The sequence below is a fragment of the Hermetia illucens genome, chromosome 2 (genome assembly GCF_905115235.1).
Source record: "Hermetia illucens chromosome 2, iHerIll2.2.curated.20191125, whole genome shotgun sequence".
NCBI classification, from domain to species: domain Eukaryota; kingdom Metazoa; phylum Arthropoda; class Insecta; order Diptera; family Stratiomyidae; genus Hermetia; species Hermetia illucens.
The window spans coordinates 91,645,629-91,665,397 of NC_051850.1; the positions used below are offsets into that span (position 1 = coordinate 91,645,629).

Sequence of the window (19,769 nt, forward strand, 5' to 3'; positions counted from 1 at the left end):
TTTGGCTCTATCGGATGCCTGATCTGGGTGCAATCTCGAGGCTTTCAAATCCCCATCCAGCGTATCAAGCCACCGTTGGTTAGGTCTGCCTTTTGGTCGTTTACCATCGACTTCGATGTTCAGACCAATCTTTGCAAGTGAATTCTCGTTTGCACGAATCTCTCCTAATGGTCCCACTGCTGCAGTGATAATGGCCTTCATATTGCATGAAATCAAAAACCCAAAATGTTTATATATATGGTTGCCATTTGGGGTATGCGTCAAATGCAGCTGCGCGCCATCGTTCGCGGTCAGCTCCCACTGCCACTTCCGCCTTCCGATTACAGTGTGTACGAGTGGAAGGCCTGTGTGTCGAGCAAGTACTTAGTTTGAGATAGTGTCAGGCCAGCGTACTCCGATTATACGACGCAGACAGGTGTTGACGAAGGTTTGGAGCTTTTGAGTGACAATAGAGTCAGCAACAACAGTCGCAACTAGATCTGGGTGCTAAGATAACATTCCCATTCATTCATCCAGTGCGGTGCAACCGGCGGCAGAAACCACGCTTCCCAGGTATACAAATTGAGCGACGGCTTCGACTGAGAACCTTGGTTTTGTTGGTGTTTATCTTTAGTCCAACTCTTCTTGCCTCGCTTTCCAAACCCAGAGTCATTTGGCGAAGGTCCCTGATCTCGGTGGGAGAGCAAACAGATGTCATCAGCGTAGTCAATGTATTTGAGCAAAGAGGTCATATTCCATTGAATTTCTCCACGTCTGACGGACAAGGTGGCATGAAGAACGTCACCGATAGCAAAAAATAATATCGATGACAAAATGCAATCCCGGCAGACCCTCCTTTGGACCTCAAAATCCTCCGAGATTTGACCTCGGTGCAGCACGTGACATTTTGCGCTATCATATGTCGCCCTGATAATGGCGATTAGTTTCTCCGGAATGCCCCTCCTGCATAGCCCACTTCAGATACGCTCCCTGTTCACGCTATAGAAAGCCTTCTCAAAATTATTGAAGAGAAGGTGCAGCGAACATTTGAACTTCGCGTGCTGTTCCAAAATGATCCGTATTGTATTGATGTAGTCAATGCAAGAGGATCCGGAGCGAAAACCAGTCGGCTCTCTGTCGATCAAACTTTCGAGATGTTCTTTGATGCGTTTCAAGATTATTTTATCTATTATCTTTGCGACGGGAGGAAGCACTCAGATTATATTTTCATTGGGACACTGAAAACGAGTATCCTTCTTTGGCATCTTAACGATCATCCCCTTCTTCCATTTTCTGGGAAAGTGCTGGAAGTCCAACATGTCCAGCATGTGCAGCGATAAATAACTCCGCGAGGAGACGTCAAGCCCAACAGCTTTATTCTGTTTGATTGTATTAATAGCCGAAATGATTTCTCTTCTGCTTGAGCAAACAGTCCTTATACACATGTTACGGTGACTAGCCATTTCATACGCAAGAGGAGAAACCTCACCGAATATGATACAGTTAAGAATCGTGATGAAGTGTTCTCTCCACTTCTTCAGTTGCTCGTCATCGTGGATGAGAAGTTGATCGTTGGCGTTTTGATTGATGATTTTTGGCCTGCTAAAATTAGATTTCCTATTTTGCAATGAAGAATCAAATCGATCACATGATTTGTCTTCGAGTTATAATTGCAGCCAATTCGAGCTGATCGTTCCACTTTTGAAAAAGCCTGTTGATCACTACTCGTAGCCTCAGCGAGATTCGCTTGCTGCAGGTCTCTAATCACATTAAAAAATTTAAAAAATTAATTGGATAATTCTATAGCTTTGAAATGACTGATAAAATGTAGCTAAGATTGCTTTATGCATTTCATCTCTTATCTTGGTGTCTCATGATTGTTTAGTCGTAATGTATTTGAAGTTTATCAATGAATTTGATAGTTAATTTTAGCAAATCCTTGCTTTTTCCTCGTATCAGCGTTCTTCAAACTACGGCATTATGATCCCATTGTTTCCTTATGTGTAGACAGTATTCAAGTTGTTGTACCGGAACAACATATGGATTCAAATCTAACTATCCTTTGCAAAAGATATCACCACCGCCACATATACGTCACGCTATAATTATCAATTGAGCGTCTAAACACCTTTTTACCCCGTCAACTTCCGTTTTTGAAGCTGATCATTTGCTATATGTCGCAACTACGATGCTGCGAGAGCCACTGGTAACTTGTTTTGGCTAAAAAAAACTCTGACACTAAACTTGATTTTCTTACTATACTTTCCTGCAAGACTTGATAGACCAAAATCTGAAATATGTCCACATGTTTTCCACGTGACATGTCTAGAAACCGTAAAATTTGTATAAGAACCTTCATCCTCCAATATCAGTTTTTCTCATCTTTTGCACTTCATTCTATGCTAAATTTACAAATTGCTGATGTCCATGAATTCGCAAAGCATCCATTGAAAGTTTGAGTATAGATCCATTAGCCGGAAAAATGGTTTCACTCCGTTTATTCCAATACCAAAATGCGCGGGTAAGGAGTCAAAATGTGCACACTTAAGGGGGTCATCCCGTGTGAAGGCCGTTTTTTTTGCCTTTTTTTGAAAAATTATTTTAGAGGACTGGATAAAGATAGAAACTTGATTTTTTCATCATATGTTTACTGATATCTCTAGTATCTATGATAAATTTTTCAGCTTGATATCGTAGCTAGTTTTCGAAATATATGTCAATTTATGCACCCATCTCCAAAAAAAGGTGTTTTTCTGCTGCCACGCTGGAAGGCGCTGTGTTCATCTGAAGAAAAAAAACTAAACGGCATTTTAATGTGGACAATATTCTACGGTCCGCAAACTAGGATAATTAGAAAATATTAAAAGGTAAATTTTTGGTGGGCTTTTAAACTTAATTTTTTGGATTTTGGTGTTTTTTTACGGCTTTTTTTACAAATAAAAAAAAACTATCCGTCCGGATAATTGCAATATCCTAGTTTGCGGACCATAGAAATATGTATTAAAGAAGTCGTGAAAATTTCAAAGAATTTGGTTGGATAGATTTTGAGCTATGGTGGCAGCCGATTTTCAAGATGCAGTTTCAAGAAAAACGCATTTGAAAATTTAATTGGCCCCAGAATGAGGGTGTTTAGGAGCGAAAGTCCAAATCAATGCATTTAACGACTCATTGTCATTCTGGGTCTCTGCTCCTAAACATCTGTTCAAGAGATCATCTCGTGACAAATCTTCGTAGCTTGGTTGGATGACTGTTTGAACTTCTTCAGTCAAAGGTGCCTTCTCGTGGTGGAAACTATCTAGTTCTCCTTTAGTTTCCCCTTTGCGCCATTTGCACCAACTGTCCTCGCCTGCTGGACAATTTTCATGCTGAGGATTTTCGTCTGCAGAACATTTATGGAAGAAAGTTGCCCAAATTTGTTGCTTTATTCCTTCTATCGAATTTGCGTGTCGACGAATAGCTAGGCCAAAAAATGTAGTGAGGTCGTTAATAACCTTATCAGTAAGTTTTCCAGCCCCTTTTCCACCTTTGCCTTTTTGATTCTTCTTTGCATTTCTAAGCCGCGTTCCCATTCTTTTCTCATGTCCTACGCATTCCTTTTTTACTACTACGTATATTTTATTATTTGCTGATGTTGATGCGAAGTCCTTTTTCTTCTCTGATAAGTATCGAATCCCATGAAATACTCGGTTTTTAGTGCGAGCATGACGTTGAACGTTAAAGCGATCTCCTTTCGTATGATCCATCTAAAAAAATCACTGAACACACAAACAGCACAATACTTACAACAAAATATAAGTGAGTATAGCTTGAAAGCCTTTCAGTGCTCACTCTAGACTGGATTATCCTTTTTATTCCAAACAGCAAATAAGTTTAAACAATTGATTGGTTTTCCATCTTTTTGTATTTATACCTGCGTTCGAATTTATAAGGCTCAGGTAAAAAACTACCAGGTAAAAAAAGATTCGATGCTCTTTTTCATCGAGTACTCTAGTCGCGGTTGCAAACTCCTTACCTGTTTAACACTGTAATTTCTGAACGACTCGGAATATCGGAAAATCCCCTTGCCCACATATTCTCCACTATATATAGATACAATTCATGCAAAAAAAAATCGATTTCTCCAACCCGACACACGGGATGACCCCCTTAAAGTGAAACAGAACTTATTTTCGGAAACTACCCACTCAAAAATCTAAAGAAATCTGGGTTATGTGCTTTTATGAAATCGAGGCTTCAAAGTAGGTCCCATTCCGATATCTTCTCAAATAAACTTACTAATAGTATATTACCAACTTCTAGAAATTTACTGAAAAAATCCCCTTTAACCCCTCCTACTACTAAATTTTTCACAAGCATAGAGCAGAATCTGGACCATAATAATGCCAAGTTTCGTGGAAATCAAAAGAAGAAGAAGTGACAGCATCAATTTCGCGCGAAATGACCGTATCTTTAGCCATGCAAATAAGATGCTAACGTCATAATGAAGGAGAATAATTGACATTCGAGTGGAATATTAAAATTCAATTTATGAAGAATCCGCTTCTCCACAGCCCTTCTTAAGGTTTTGTGTGAAACAAAACCTTATTTAAAAGGATTCAATGCCTGTCTGTCAAATCCGATTTACTCGCAAACGCCTGAACCAATTGTCATAAAATTTGGTGGGAATATGTGCTCTGTGAAACCCTTTACATATAGCACTCGGCGTAATTTTGTGTTGAGTTTGAGGAGAGCTCCCCATACATGCGAAAGATGGTTCTTTTCGAAACTAATCTTATTTCTCGTCGAAAAATGCAAAAAAAATCACAATGGTGCATCCATACGAAATCTAGCCCTCAAAATACACCTCATTCCGATATCCGTTCAAATAAAGTTAATGTTAGCACATCACTATATTTAAGAATCCGAAAACCCCCCTTAAGTTCATCCTACAAATACACGCACTGGTATCAAGGATAAAATAAGGCATAATCTTGCGAAGTTTGAATGAAATCCAACTGTTATTAACAAAGTTATAAAGGGTCAAAGTTTCGCATTTCACGTGAATTTATTGCACTCTAAGATGTGTATGGTGACGTCATCATAGAAATTGGTCCTATATGAGCGAGGGGTTCATGGGGATGTTTTAGTTTTCCATTTTTAGGTTTTTTTTTAGATATTTATGTATCAGTATAAATTATTCGAACCAGACATGTGTGTGCATACGTATGTACTAATAAAGTACAGGGTGCGGCAGCATAACTTCCTTTTTTCAAAACTCAATAAAAACTATTGTATGCATCGGAAAATATTTATTTATTTTTTATAATATAGGTACATATTTAGAGTTTTTATTTACATTGTTTTGAAGATCAAATCTGTTAGGTGACGTCCCCCATTCTCCATACATTGCGTAAACCGATTTCTGGCGTTTGTCATAACTCTTGTTAGCATAGCAGGTCTTATGTTGGCAATTTCTTCTTGGATGTTGGTCTTCAAATCTTGTAGGGTTCTTGGACGGCTCACATAAACACGGGATTTCAAAAAAACCCATAGAAAAAAATCACAAGGGGACAGATCGGGAGAGCGTGCCGGCCATTCCAAATCGCCTCTAATTGAGATAAGGCGCTCTGGAAAGTATTCCCTCAAAACAGCCATCGTGTGCTGTTGCACCTTCTTGTTGGAACCAGGTGTCCCCCAAATCCAACTTTTCTAGCCTTTTCTGTAGCATGTTTACATATCGGTCCGAATTCACTGTCACTGTAACCTCATTTTCCTCAAAAAAACCAGGGACCAATAATTCCAGCTGAGGAAATTGTACACCACACTGTGACTTTGGATGAAGGCTTTTGATGCAATTCTCGAGGGTTGGTGTCAGCCCAGTAGCGCATGTTTTGTTTGTTAACCGACCTACACAAATGAAAATGGGCTTCATCGCTAAAAAAACAATAGCACCCTCGGGAATGACATCAAGAAGAAGCTCACACGCGTTCATCCGAGAATTGAAGTCACGTTCTGAAAGTTCCTGCACTATCGCCATCTTATAGGGATGAAAATGAAGATCATCACGAAGAATTTTTCTCACAGAACGATCGGATAGTCCAAGGGCAGATGCGTGTTTGCGCGCAGAACGCCGTGGCGATCGCAACATTGACGCTCTCACTGCTTCAATGTTCTCAGGTGATCTAACGGGTCGAGGGACTCCAGTTCTTCCTTTTGTCGCACTTGCAGTTTGTCTGAATGTAGTGATCCATGTAACAATTGATTTGCGGTCTGGGACGGGAGCCAACGGGGCTAAATTAAAGCGATTCCGAAATGCACGCTGTGTTGCAATAACCGAACATCCACTTGAAAAGTAAACCTCAACGGCAAAGGCACGTTCCTCACTATTCCAACGCATGATGGCGACTGAACCGTGTCGGGACAAAACTTTACAGTATCCCCTCTTGAACGAGACCACTAGCGCTCCGCTATGACATCAACTAACTGAGTGGCGCGCATTTTAAAAAAGGAAGTTATGCTGCCGCACCTGTATATGTATGAATATTTTGCAGTTTTTGCTATGTACGAAAAGAAAACCGTGCATAGGGAGTTCCTCACATAAGATGAACATAAAACCTCCCGACTTGCTTGTATCTCTTGTATATGAGCTTCTTCACATGTACTAAGAATGTTGAACAACTGGTCTGAAATATCAGGTTAACTATTATCAACAGAGTCCTTTCCAGATCAAAGTATTTGTGTAAATGGCATTTTAAAAAATTGCGGGCAATTTAATTTTAACTATATACACCGAACTGTCATTCACTCATCGTTCCTCACATAGGGAAACACAAAATCTTTTATACCTGGAGCGTTTTGCTTCCGGTTTCCCTACTTGTTTTTACTTAAATTGTTCAGGATGTATCTACTATACAGTCATAAAACTGGATAAGTCGTTTTCATGTGCCAAGATCTTCTTTTTCTTTAGCCTTTGTCTCGTCCCTAAACGAGGTCGACTCGTCGTGATCGGTTGCCCCATTTTGTTCTATCAAGGCCTGATCTGGATGCAGTCGCAAGCCATTCAAATCACCATCCAGCGTATCAAACCATCGTTGTCTCGGCTGGCCTTTTGGTCGCTTACCATCGGCTTGGATATTCAGACCAATCTTAGCAAGTGAATTCTCGTTAGCGCGAATTACGTGACCATACAATTGAAGACACCTCTCCCCCAATTTTCCCACAATCGATGCAAACCCATATCGATCGGGAATATCCTCATTTCGGATGTGATCAATGCATGGTACGCCTCTAGTCCAACGCAACTTCATTACCACGAGACGCCGTTCATTGTCTTTTATAGTCGTCCGACACTCAGCACCATACAGAGCGGACGCAATTCTTCATTGGCTTCTAGCATTGACTCGAGATATGTAAATCGCTCAGTTCTGAGCAGGTCACTGCCATTAACAGTATATGTTTCACGGGGGTCGCCCGACAAAAATTCAGTTTTATTCAGATTCAATCTGAGACCGTGTTGCATGAGACGATCATTCCATTTTTGGACAAGTTGCTTGAGACCATTTTTGCTATTAAACGCTAGGAAAATATCATTAGCATAAAGCACTGCATAGAGCGTTGGAGGTTGGATGCCCCGCGTGACAGTGCCCATAACAAGAACAAAGAAGAGTGGTGAGAGGGCATTTTCTTGATTAACATCGACAGAGAAACAAAGTAGTTTTTGATACACCTACTACAATTAGCAGTTTCTTTTTCGGATTGTGGTAGAGCAATTTAATCCAACGCACGAAGTCTACTGGTACTAGATGTTGTCGTAGAGCATACCAAATGAGCTCGTGTGGCACACGGTCAAATGCCTTCTCTAGAACCAGAAATGCATGAGTAACCATGTAGCGTATATTGCGTCAGTAGTTCCCCAGTTCTTTACAAACTCGGCTTGATTCACGATTATTTGAACGATTTCGCGAATGCGGTTGTCAAGAATGCCAAAATCTTCATGGTATGGGGCAGTAGATCGGAAGGTATTCTGTTGACTATCTTCTTCCATATTGGAACTTTAATGTTTTCTTGCCAGTCAGATTATTTAGGTGCGGCGCCTAAACTAACGCAACTTTTAAACCGATTTTCGGCTATTCTTCAAATGGTTGTAACTCAAAAACTATTTGAGATACACTTGCATTTTTAGTATGCTAATTTAGAAAGTATAGACTAGAAGAACATTTTTTCCGAAATTCCACACTATTGATGCCTTTTAAACTCGTACAGTCTCAATGGTTTTATAATGGCTGCCTTCGGGACTTCTTCGAGAACTACGGGAATTTGGTTGTATGTGTCTTTATCTCCTGTTCACTCCTTTATTGAGCATATGGTATCCACATAGTGAGACTGTGCTTCAGTTTCATTATTATTACACTGAATGCTGTGCAAATGATAAGGTCACTGCAGCAAGCTAACCACAAGATGAACACAAACATCTACGATGACTGCGTTTTGAACCCACGCCAACCCCCCAACGTCACGTCGTCAGTGTCAATTGTCGAAAATACGGAACACCCATTAGTTTGTGAGCAAAGTCACATACTGACCGCAGGCAAACGTCAATAACGAAGGAACAAATCGACATATTCAGAGAGAGCGCGTTATTAATTTGAAGTTAACCGTCCTCGGTCATCGTAATTCAAGGTGAAGAATTTAGTTTCTCGAATCAGCTTGCAACAAGTTGTTCGCTGGAATAGTGGTTAGATGTTTCAAAAATGTTTTCCAAAATGACCTGACCGCTCCCCCTTGTTTCTCGATTTGTCGATTTTCTTTGGACTACTATAACCCCGGGTGATTGTTGAAGCGCCATAATAAGATTTGCCATTTCACCAAATATTCGATGTCGGGCTCACTTAAATAGCAGCGTTGTCTCTATAACTTTCTCTCCTCCAGCGTCGATGGCTTCCTCCCGCTTTGCTTTTGAAATAGGCTGCCTTATTGTGGTCCCACAATTATTTTCTGGGGGATTCCGCACGATGAAAATTACGCATGGATATCTGCCTCTGATACTGGATGACGTATATAAACTTTTTTTTGTCTTACGTTATCTATTTGATCACGAATTTAGTTATTCGTGATACCCCAATAAGACATAATCGGATACCGAAGGCTTTGGGGCAACGAACTACAGTTTAGTGATCCGGACCCTCTACTTAGCTGTTGAAATATGAGGGCCATATCAATTTTTATTTTTATTTTTGCCATCTCGTTGCAACAGAGATAGAAATACGAAAAATGCGAGTTGAACCAAGTAGAGGACTATTGCTAATTCTGAAAAATCCTACTCTGTGGGAGCTTATGACCTGCAAAACAGTACTCGTAATCGTGATAGTATAATATAGTTGAGAACGAGAGCAAGACAAGAGGTAGCTTCCCTTCCCTTTAAAAAGGAGTGAAGAGGATGTATAGATATACCAATTCTATAAAATCAAATAATCAATTTCGATTAATATATATGCAATCATACTTTCATATTCCCATCAGGCAAAAGAAATGCAACGAGCAGAGATGGAAGAACTGCGGCAACGTGATGCAAACATGACAGCGCTGCAAGCAATCGGACCTCGGAAAAAACCTAAACTAGACGGAGATGCAGTTGCTTCATCAATCGTAAGTTCTAAATATAAATTGTCAATACCATTATTCACGTGTGAAATCATTATGAATTCTTAGCAAACTGGTACAACGGGACTCGGAACAACTGGTATTTCGGCTCCGCCTCTACGGCCTCGAATAAAACGTGTTAATCTAAGGGATATGTTATTCTTTATGGAACAAGAACGCGAGACGTGCAGAAGTACAATGCTTTATAAAGCCTATCTTAAGTGATCGATAATTTCTATGTGTCGTCACATTTCGGTACGGATACCCCTAGCCGCCACATATATCCACCATCGATGTGTCAGTAGCACTGCTATCGTTGTCATCGTCACCCTCATCACCAGCAAGATTAACGTCACCGTCATCAAAAGCAATTCGCTATTCGAGTTCAGATGTTTGTTCTTCTGTTTTTCGTAATTTTCACAACAATACATAGAATAATTGCATAGAATGAATATGATTAGTAGTACTACTAATGCGTTAAGTTAGCCCTTAAAATATCATCTCCAGTTTGAACCTCAGAAGCATATTGAACGCCAGGTCTGCAACAGATTGACGCGCGCTTAAGCTAAGTAAGTACGAATTTTTGTGAGATTCATTCGGTGATGCTTACAGTTGGCGTGGAGGTAGATTGGTGTGTATATTTCATAAATATAAAGACGAAAGTAATTTGAGTTGAAGTGGGATTTTTAGCTGAACGCGAATTTATAAGAATTATCTAACTCCTGTGGAAATTCCGGTTTCAATTCTACTGCATTGATAGACAATGCATGAGCATTTGATACGCAATATTGCTCGGTTTTTTGGTTAGGAAGTATTTGCTCCTCATACACCAATTCACGCTTAGTGCAGAAAACAAGGTCAAAACGAAGAATATTTTTGCTCCGTATAACAGAATAGTCTAGGTGGCGGTATCGATGGAGAAAATCATGCAAACAAGTACAGTTTATGAGTTCGGTTCTCTTCTTTGAGCCCACTAGGGGTTCATAGATGAGTGGGATAAAATGAAATGCGTAATGTGTGAACAATTAAAGGATCATGTCCGCTAAGTGGATTTTGTGATTTCTGGATTTAGAAAAACTTTACCTTTATTTCTTGTTAATCAAATTTTGCTTCAATTTTATTTGTTCATTTTAATGATCGTTCTATTAAAACTTTTTCCGGTTATCATGTAATTATAAGATGAAAATTTAATGTAAAATTTGTTAATAACCTTCAATTATTACGTCGTTCTAAAAAGCAATTAAATTGTAAGTATCAAAATATAGTTTTCATTTGGTTTTCATGGAGTTAGTCACAATTTTCGATCAATTTAGGCACTTCCATCCAGGTTCAAGAAAACGCAAAGCAAACATGTTAATATCAATCCGCGAATGGGCCCAATATGCGATTGTGTATGTTCAAAAGTATAAAAGATACCATATCAATCTATTGTGGTTAGTGGTATTCTGGCAAACGTGAAGTGGAATATATAATGTTAGCTGGGCTATCACGCATAATTGTTGGTGAGTTCATTCAACCTCCCCCATAAGCCCAACCACACTTCTGCTCCATTGTTGTTTACATCCTGTATTTGGCCATTTGACTATTGGGTGGTAGACAAGGGTCAAAGTAATTTGTTTGTTAAATGACGTGAACCACTGAAAACTCCACATTTTCAATATCTCATCTCACAGGCATTAAAAACCTTCACTCAAAGCATACATCATACATCGCATTTCCGTGTGGATTTCAATTATACCAAGCAAACCAAACAGCTGAGTATCCTACCAGAACCAATTGGTACATTTCACAACACAAACAAGAAAAAAATATAAAATCAATAGGTCTTTCATTAGGTTCATGTATATTTGAGCTACAGAGAAACAGAGGGTTCTCTGACAAGGAAAACTGAAAAACGAACTAAACCGGGAGCTCTTGTATATTTCTGCTAAGTAAGTTTCATTTTAATGTTTTTAGTTTTGTAGGATCTAAAGGAAAGGTTTAAAAAACCAATATAGAACCATCAACAACAAATTGATAAAAAATATGAAAAACTACAAGAAAAAAACTGAAGGATAATGATGAAAGACAGGCGAATTCATTATTATCCACATATGTTAATTATATATATTCTAATTATTTAATTCATGAAGATGAAACATTTATTATTATTGATCAATCTATTTGTAATATGTTTAGCTTAAGAGATATATTTTATTATTACGAATAAATGAGAACTAGGGTTGAGAGTATCACGTTCGGTGAATAATAGTAGAATAAATCAAATTCTAATTGACTTATTTCTTATTTTTTCTAAAAAGCAAACTTGGTTAATCAAAATAATGTTTAAGTTTCCTCATAATTTCTTTTTATAAAACGAAAACTATTATAAACAATACAAACAGGAAAAATCTAAAAAAAAAAAAAGAAAAAAATATTATTTAAGTATAATTGATAAGGAAAAAGTGAATGGAAATTTTAAAAATTAAAACCGATATAAATATATAAAACAATTGTGTATAAAGATAAAGAAGATTCTAATTATAATAAGAGCAAAAATGAAGGAGGGAGTCTCTAGACGAGAATCTTAAAATTGAAATTAATGGAATACAAAAATCACGAAAAAAAAGAAATAAAACCAGATGAAGTAAGCGAGCTGTAAAAAATGAAATTAAAGTATTCAATTTGATTTTTTAATAAAAATTACAAAAAATGTTTTAAATCTAGTCATTTCAATTTATGTGAGCACAGCTACTTTGGACAATCCCAGCAAATTCATTTTTAAGGAACCATGGACGGTCGCGCTTTCAGTAAATTACATCCTTTCACGTCGAATTTGAGAGGGAGAGCCCCCATATATGAAAAAGGGGGTGGGCTTACCAAATATAGTCATGTATCAGATGGAAGGTATCGATTAGTAATTTCCGAAGCAAGTCTTAATGTTGACATTTGATGGAAATGTGGGGAGTGCGGGGAAGTCGAAAGTGATCATTTCTTTAACGGACCCATTCTCAGAAACTACCCAAATCAAAAATTTGGAAAAAAACCAAGAGGCTGCCTAGGCTCCGAAATAACCTTCTTCTTTTTTCAGCTTTTGTCCCGTTCACAAGCGGGGTCGATTCGTCATGATCGGTTTCGCCATTTGACTTTATCGAATGCCTGATCTGGGTGCAATCCCCATCCAGCGTATCAAGCCACCGTTGTTTCGGCCTGCCTTTTGGTCGTTTACCATCGACTTCAATGTTCAGACCAATCTTGGCAAGTGAATTCTCGTTAGCACGAATTGCGTGACCATACCATCGAAGACGTTTCTCTCGCAATTTTTCGACGATCGGTGCAACCCCATAACGATCGCGGATATCCTCATTTCGGATGTGATCAAAACGTTTCACGCCACTAGTCCAACACCATTACCGCAAGACGCCGTTCATTGTCACCATAGAGGGCGGCATTGCGGTAAATTTTGGATTTGAGACGTTCGTTGATACGTCGATCACAAAGAACACCAGTTGTGGAACGCCACTTCATCCAGGTTGCGTTAATGCATGGAGCAATTTCATAACACAGTTCTCCATTTGTTGATAGTATTGACCCGCTCAGTTCTGGGCAGATCACTGCCGCTGACAGTGGTTGTGCCTATTTCATGATGAACACCGACAGAGAGACGAAGCAGTTTTGATAGACCCGCCCTACTTCGAACTTTACTTTTCGGATCGTGATCGAGAAATTGAACCCAGCGCACGAGTTCTTCTGGCACTAAGTCTTGCCTTAAAGCATACCAGATGAGTTCGTGTGGCACACGGTCAAACACGTTCTCTAGATCCAGAAATGCAATATAAAGAGGGCGATGATTCTCACGGTATTTCGGTGTTGAGTAACCGCGCAGCGTGTATTGCGTCAGTAGTTCCGTATTTTTTGATAAATCTGGCTTGATTCACGGTTACTTCAACGATTTCGCGAATACGGTTGTCAAGAATGCGTTCAAAAATCTTCATCGTATGGGAAAGTAACCGGATTGGACGGTAATTTGCAAATTCTGCTGGGCTACCTTTCTTTTTCCATATTGGAAGAGTGGTACTTTCTTGCCAGTCAGATGGTGTTCTTCCTTCCTGAATAACCCGATTAAAGAATTCACTAAGCCACACTGTTGTCGTCAGGTCCTGTGGCTTTCCCCGATTCCATTCGTCTTGATGCCCAATTTGCCACTTCAGATGAGTCCCCGTGCAGACTCGGGTCTGATCGCCCTAATTAGGTCTTTGGAGCATTCGCCTACTGAATCACGGCCGGCAAGCCAAAGTAATTACAGCGTATCCCGGTGCCACCACTATGGAGGTTCTCCTCGACCACTTGGTTTTGGTTTGGCCGATAGGGTTGCCGCTCCATCTTCCTCACCGCCACCTCTGAGCACCAGTTGTGCTGACAGGTGGAACTAGTCCAAATGTCGGCAATGATTGTGAAAGTGGAGGATGAGCAAATTATTCAGTTGAAATCTGCTCGCAGTATTCTCGCCGTATATCTGTTGTGGCTCGACGGTTGGTAAGCATTAACGCAACAGAAGTGTTCGATATCCTGTGTGCGTTCGTTACGGCTTTTAGCAAGTCGATACAGATCTCTCTCGCAATCCCGAGTGTCCAGTTTATCGTAAAGATTTTTGTAATGGTCCGCTCGGGTGATTTCGACTGCTTTCTTTGCTTCCCGGTTGGCATTCTTATAAATTTGCCAATTGGCCAGCATTTTATCGTCGAGAAATTTGTGGTAAAGGCGTTTCTTTTGGCGGACCTTCATTTTAGCATCATCACTCCAAAGTCAAGTATTTCGCTTACCCGGCTTGGTGACCCCGATGGTTGTAGAGGCCGCTTTGTGCATCGTGTCTTTCATTTGGTTCCACGATTCTTCCACATTCGTAAATGATCTCACTCACGTGAGATCATTTCTTCTTTGCTCTCACGAAATCGCCACCATTTAATGCGCCGGGGTCCAGTGCGTTCCTCACACTGTTTTATCGGTGGCTTAATTCGCAGGACGACAATCAACGGCCGATGTTGAGGTGCGATGATCTTATAGTGAACGGCTTTGCAATCAGTGGCAGTGGTAAAATGTCGGCGTCTTATGAGAATATAGTCAATTTGCGTTTTACTGTTTCTACTATAAAATGTAGGAAGATAAGACAATCGTTTGATGAACCATGTATTCATAAGTACAAGGTTATGGGTGTCCGCAAAATCGATTATACGCTCGCCACCCTCATTGCACGCTCCGAACCCCTTTCCCCATGCCACCTGTTACCGTCTGCCTTTTCCCCCACATGACCATTAAGGTCACCGGCAATGATGATATGTCTCTGAAATACCCTCCATACCGATATCTGCTCAAATAAAGTTAAGAATAGTATATTACCCCCCCCCCCCCCCCCCCCCCCTTAAGTTCATCCTAGCACCACGAAACAGCAGCGTAGGTTAGCATGATCCTACCAAATGTGGTGTAAATCGCACTATTACTAACGGTTGGTTGGTTTGAAAGTCCACAGAGAAGTTTCGCGCGAAGTCCGGATTGCGTGTAGTGTAGTCCGTGGGGAATGCTCAGATTTCCCGAGGTACTCCGTCTAGGGTGTTTCTATCCCCATAGGGCTTCGCTGTCCAGCATCCGGACTCACCAAGTCTAGCAAGTTGCAGGAGTACATTGAGAGTATTTGTCGGGCAGAAATGCTGAGCCTCGGTAGCACCTGTACACGCGGCTCTTTGAATCCTGTTAAGCTCCATTCTATTATACTTTTTGCTCAGCGCCTACCAGCATACAGTAGAATGATAAGTTAGGATGGGACGTACCACAGCTGTGTACATCCAGGGAATCATCCTCGGCGAAAGATCCCATTTCCTTGCAAAGGTACTCTTGCAGGCATAGATGATTATACAGACCTTCTCAACTCTCAGTCCTATGTTCAATCTCTAATTTAGCTTCGGGTACATGATACACCCAGATACTTTACACTGGAGAAAAAAAACAATCTTTGTTCATGAAGCCGCGGGAAGTGGAATTTGGGTACCCTTGTTTTGGTGGTGAATAGAATCAATTTCGTTTTGGTCGGGTTTATGTTGAGTTCACATCTTGCAGCACACAAACAATCCTTTCCCAACGCTCCATCCATGATCTCACTCATAATGGAGGGAAACATCCCTGACACCAATATCACCAAGACGTTGGCATACGCCACCACCATCGCCCCGCTGCTATCCGATATATGGAGAATTTCGTCCATGACTATCAACAAGAGCATCGGAGAAATAGCGCCACATTGCAGCGTATTTCTACTCTCAGCTCTGGTCAAGTGACTACCTCCCAGATCCGACTGGATTATCCTAGTTCTTAGCATGGACATTAACTGTTTACAGCCCAGCCCATTCTCGGTAATTCTCGATTTGATAGTCTTACATGACAAGGGCTGCATACCCTCCAAGCAAAGCTCTGATTCGCAGTCCTCGCTGTCAGGGAAATGCGTTTGAACCAGCAGATCAAGGGTTTCACCAGAAGATTGCATTCAGAAGGTCTCCAACTTTATAAAAAAGGATGGGCTTCTATGTTCTTTGGATAGAATTTTACTAGCTCTCGTAGTTTTGCTGGTGCTTTCAATGTTCTGATAATAGTCCACCCAGGTCCGCGTCTTGGCAGTGATGGCTAACTTGATCTTCTTCAAGTAATCCTTGTATGGCTGCCAATATTTGTGCCTGTAGCAGATGTTGAAGATCTCCCTGGTCAGCTTCCTGAGGCTGGACCGATGTTCATTCCACCACGGCGGCAATATTTGCTTGCTGTATTTAGCAGGACACGAGATTTTTAAGGCGGCTTCGAATGGTTTTACAGAGTGTCGACCTTTGACTCCAGTTTGTCTGTCGTGCCGGCTTGACCAATTTACGCCCCATAGAGTTTGTGCTTGATAACTTGACCAAACTTCCTCCTCTCTGAAAGAGTTGGAGACCTCTGCAACGAGTTCTAGACTTAAAAGTATCCAACTGTGATAGGAGAAGGATTTCTGGCTAGACACTGTCCGCTTTTTCACCCTAAGAATCCCATTGTCGGTTAGTAGGCTGTTATCAAGGACCTCCCCTCAACTGTCACAGTTCTTCTAACTGGGAAAAGTGATGGTTGGTGTGTTGCCCTTATTACACACCGATAGATTTGTGTAAATAATAAAATCAAAGAATGACTCACCTCTTTCGTGGATTTCCGATCTGCCCCAAAAGCGAATGCTTTGCATTGGCGGCGCAGCCTTTTAATATGTTGGCCTTCTTTGTAGCGATGGTGGACGTCAACTGTTGCAGTTCTTCTGGCGGAACTGATCGGTTGGGAGCTATGTAAGCCCGGTGGCAGATTATCTGAAGCGCACTTCGAGCGCTGCCTATTTATCTCCGCTACATTGAGCATGAGCTTTTTACCTAGGGGGCTCGTCAATCCCCGTTGGACCGTGAATCCTCATCTTCTTCAACAGCCCGTTGGCGCCATCGGCTGTATCCAGGTTGTCGTCCAACTTCGCGAAACGGAACACTTTCACTTTTGCCTTCCTGACTCCGAATCGTAATCCGCCTTTCCGGTGTCTCTAGGCACTCTCCGATTATACGGAGCCTGGGGTTCCTCTTCCTTTATAGCCACCCAGTCGTCCATAGGAAACGTGGGGTTTTGAGGCGCAGTGATTGGACGGGCTTTTTCTTATCCATGTGAATCTTCGGCAATCAGATGCGAGCGACCGATCTCCTGGGGATCTCGTCGTATCGGATGATTTGTCGTGTGAATAGATGAAATTTGGTATAAAATTATATGCTCTATGCGTAAAGCACGATTATGCAGAGCTTGTTTTCTTTGAATTATGTAAGGCATCAAATGAAAGGTCTCGATTTGTACTTTGTGAGTCAGGTCTCAGATTTGATATCGGTTGTAAATGATCGAGATGAGGCGTCAAAAGACGCACATTTGAAATGAGAAAGAACTTATTCTCAGAGCCAATTGAAAAATCTAAATCTACCCCTGAAAATGAATCTCATACCGATCTCTGTTTTTAAAAAAGTTAATAATAGTATACTATTATATTTTTATAACTGTTCCGCTCGAAACGTCTCATCATAGGGTCAAAATTCTTACTGTACAAGACAACGATCTTGCCAATCCTCATGTATTCCTCGGAAACTAGGGTTCTTAGCAAGAAAAATTGCGAACTCTTGGCCGCGTTCGAGAGGAGAATCCTTCGAAGAATTTTTGGCCCCCTATATGAGGATGAGGTCATTATGTAGGCTACGGAAGCCTACATAATGACAAAATCTATGAACGATACCATGACCGTCAAGTTGTGGATAAAATCCGGCTCAATAGGTTACGGTGGGCGAGTCACTTAATCCGTATGGATGAGGATGATCCACCTCGGAAAGTCTATACTGGCAATATCTATGGTAGGAAAAGAAAACGAGGCAGACTCTGCCTGAGATGGAGCGATGGCGTAGGTCAAGACGCCAGACAGCTTTTAGGGATATCGAATTGGGGGACCTCGACGCAAAACCGAGATGCCTGGACTTCCTTATTAAGACAGGCCTAGACCGGATACCGGTTGTTGCGCCGTTGATGATGATGTTTATATTTTTGAATTTTACTGGAAAATTGGTCCCAGGATAATAGAATTTCGCAGAGTCGTACCACTTGAACCGCTGAGCTGCCGATTTCTGACAACTATTAATCTGTAGCTGATATGGACAAAATATTTATATGATGTAATGAAAATGTGTAATATAGATAGGCAAAAATTGGATTCCGGTTCCATATTAGTAGAGTTCGGTGAAGTCTGGCCTGACGCGTATTATGGTATGGTAGTGATTTCGTGAGAAGAATGTGGAAGAATCGTGGAGCCAAGTCAAGGACAGGATCCACAAAGCGGCCTATCTAACCCTCTTGGTCACTAAACCAAGTAAGCGGTTCATCAACAGGCATACGTGAAAAGAAACGCCCTTACCATAAATTTCTCGAGAGTAAAACGCTAACCAATTGGCAAATTTATAAGAATGCTAACCGGGAAGCAAAGAAACCGATCACAGGATCGAGCGGACCAATACAAAGATATTTACGATAAACTGGACATTCGGGATGGCGAGAGAGATCTCTATCGACCTATCAAACGCCGACATCAATGCACGCAGGATATCGAACACTTGTGAATGACGTCGATGAAGTAATAAAACGGATGAAATCGGGGAAAGCAACAGAACCTAACAACATCGTATCTCAGCTCTGGAAACCGAAACCTGGGACCCAACATTGTGGCTCAGTGAATTCTTCAATCGGGTTGTTGAGGAAGGTAGAACACCATCTGACTGACACGATAGTACCACAGTCCTAATATGGAGAAAGGGGGGTAATCCTGCAGAATGTTCAAATTGGCGTTGGTTTTTCCATCGCGAAATCGTTCAAATAATCGTGATTCAAGCCGGGTTTGTCAAGAACTTCGGAACTACTGACGCAATACACGCTTCGCGATTACTCAGGGAGAAACATCGTAGGATGCATCACCCTCTTTACATTGCGTTTGGCCGTGAGTCACACAAATTCATCTACACTAATCACCTAGTGCCAGAAGAACTCGCGTGCTGAGTTAAATTACTCTACCATGATCCAAAAAGGAAAGTTGGAAATGTGGCGGATGTACCAAAATCGCTTCATGTCTTTAAGGAAGTGCCCTCTCACCACTCCTTTTGATTTGGTTCTGGAGACTGTCACACGGGACACCCAACGTCCGTCGCCGTATACACTGCTGCAGATGATGATTTTTTTGCGCCTAATAGCAAAAATGATCTCGAGTAATTTGTCCGAAAATGGAATGATTGCTTGATACCAACTGGTCTCTGATTTTTGACGATTGATTCCCATCAAACAGGCATTATTACTGTCGACGGCAGTCACCTACTCAAAACTGAGCAATTTAAATATCTCAGATTAATGTTATCAGCCAATGGAGACCTTCCTTGTGAAATTCCTTAATGCATTAGCGCAACCTGAATGAAATCGCGTTCCACAGCTGGTGTTCTTTGTGATCAACGTTTCAACGAACGTCTCAAATCTAAAATTTACCGTAATGTCGGCGATCCTGTCGCCGCCTATAGTTCTGAGTGTTGGTCGACCATAAGAGACAATGAACGGCGTCTTGCGGTAATGGTGATGAA

At 41.0% G+C, this 19,769-nt stretch overlaps 1 protein-coding gene across 3 annotated transcripts in view; it reads left to right on the forward strand.

The window, feature by feature from the left end:
• LOC119647929 (transcription initiation factor TFIID subunit 4) overlaps nucleotides 1–12,024 on the forward strand; it is a 53,002-nt gene extending 40,978 nt beyond the window's left edge. For all 3 annotated transcript variants that reach the window (XM_038049262.1, XM_038049263.1, XM_038049264.1), the window contains exons 10-11: nucleotides 9,478–9,603; nucleotides 9,667–12,024. In XM_038049262.1, the coding sequence (XP_037905190.1) occupies nucleotides 9,478–9,603; nucleotides 9,667–9,822 (282 nt within the window). In that variant the 3' untranslated portion in view covers nucleotides 9,823–12,024. The remainder of the gene's footprint in view (nucleotides 1–9,477; nucleotides 9,604–9,666) is intronic.
• Nucleotides 12,025–19,769: the final 7,745 nt, after the last annotated feature.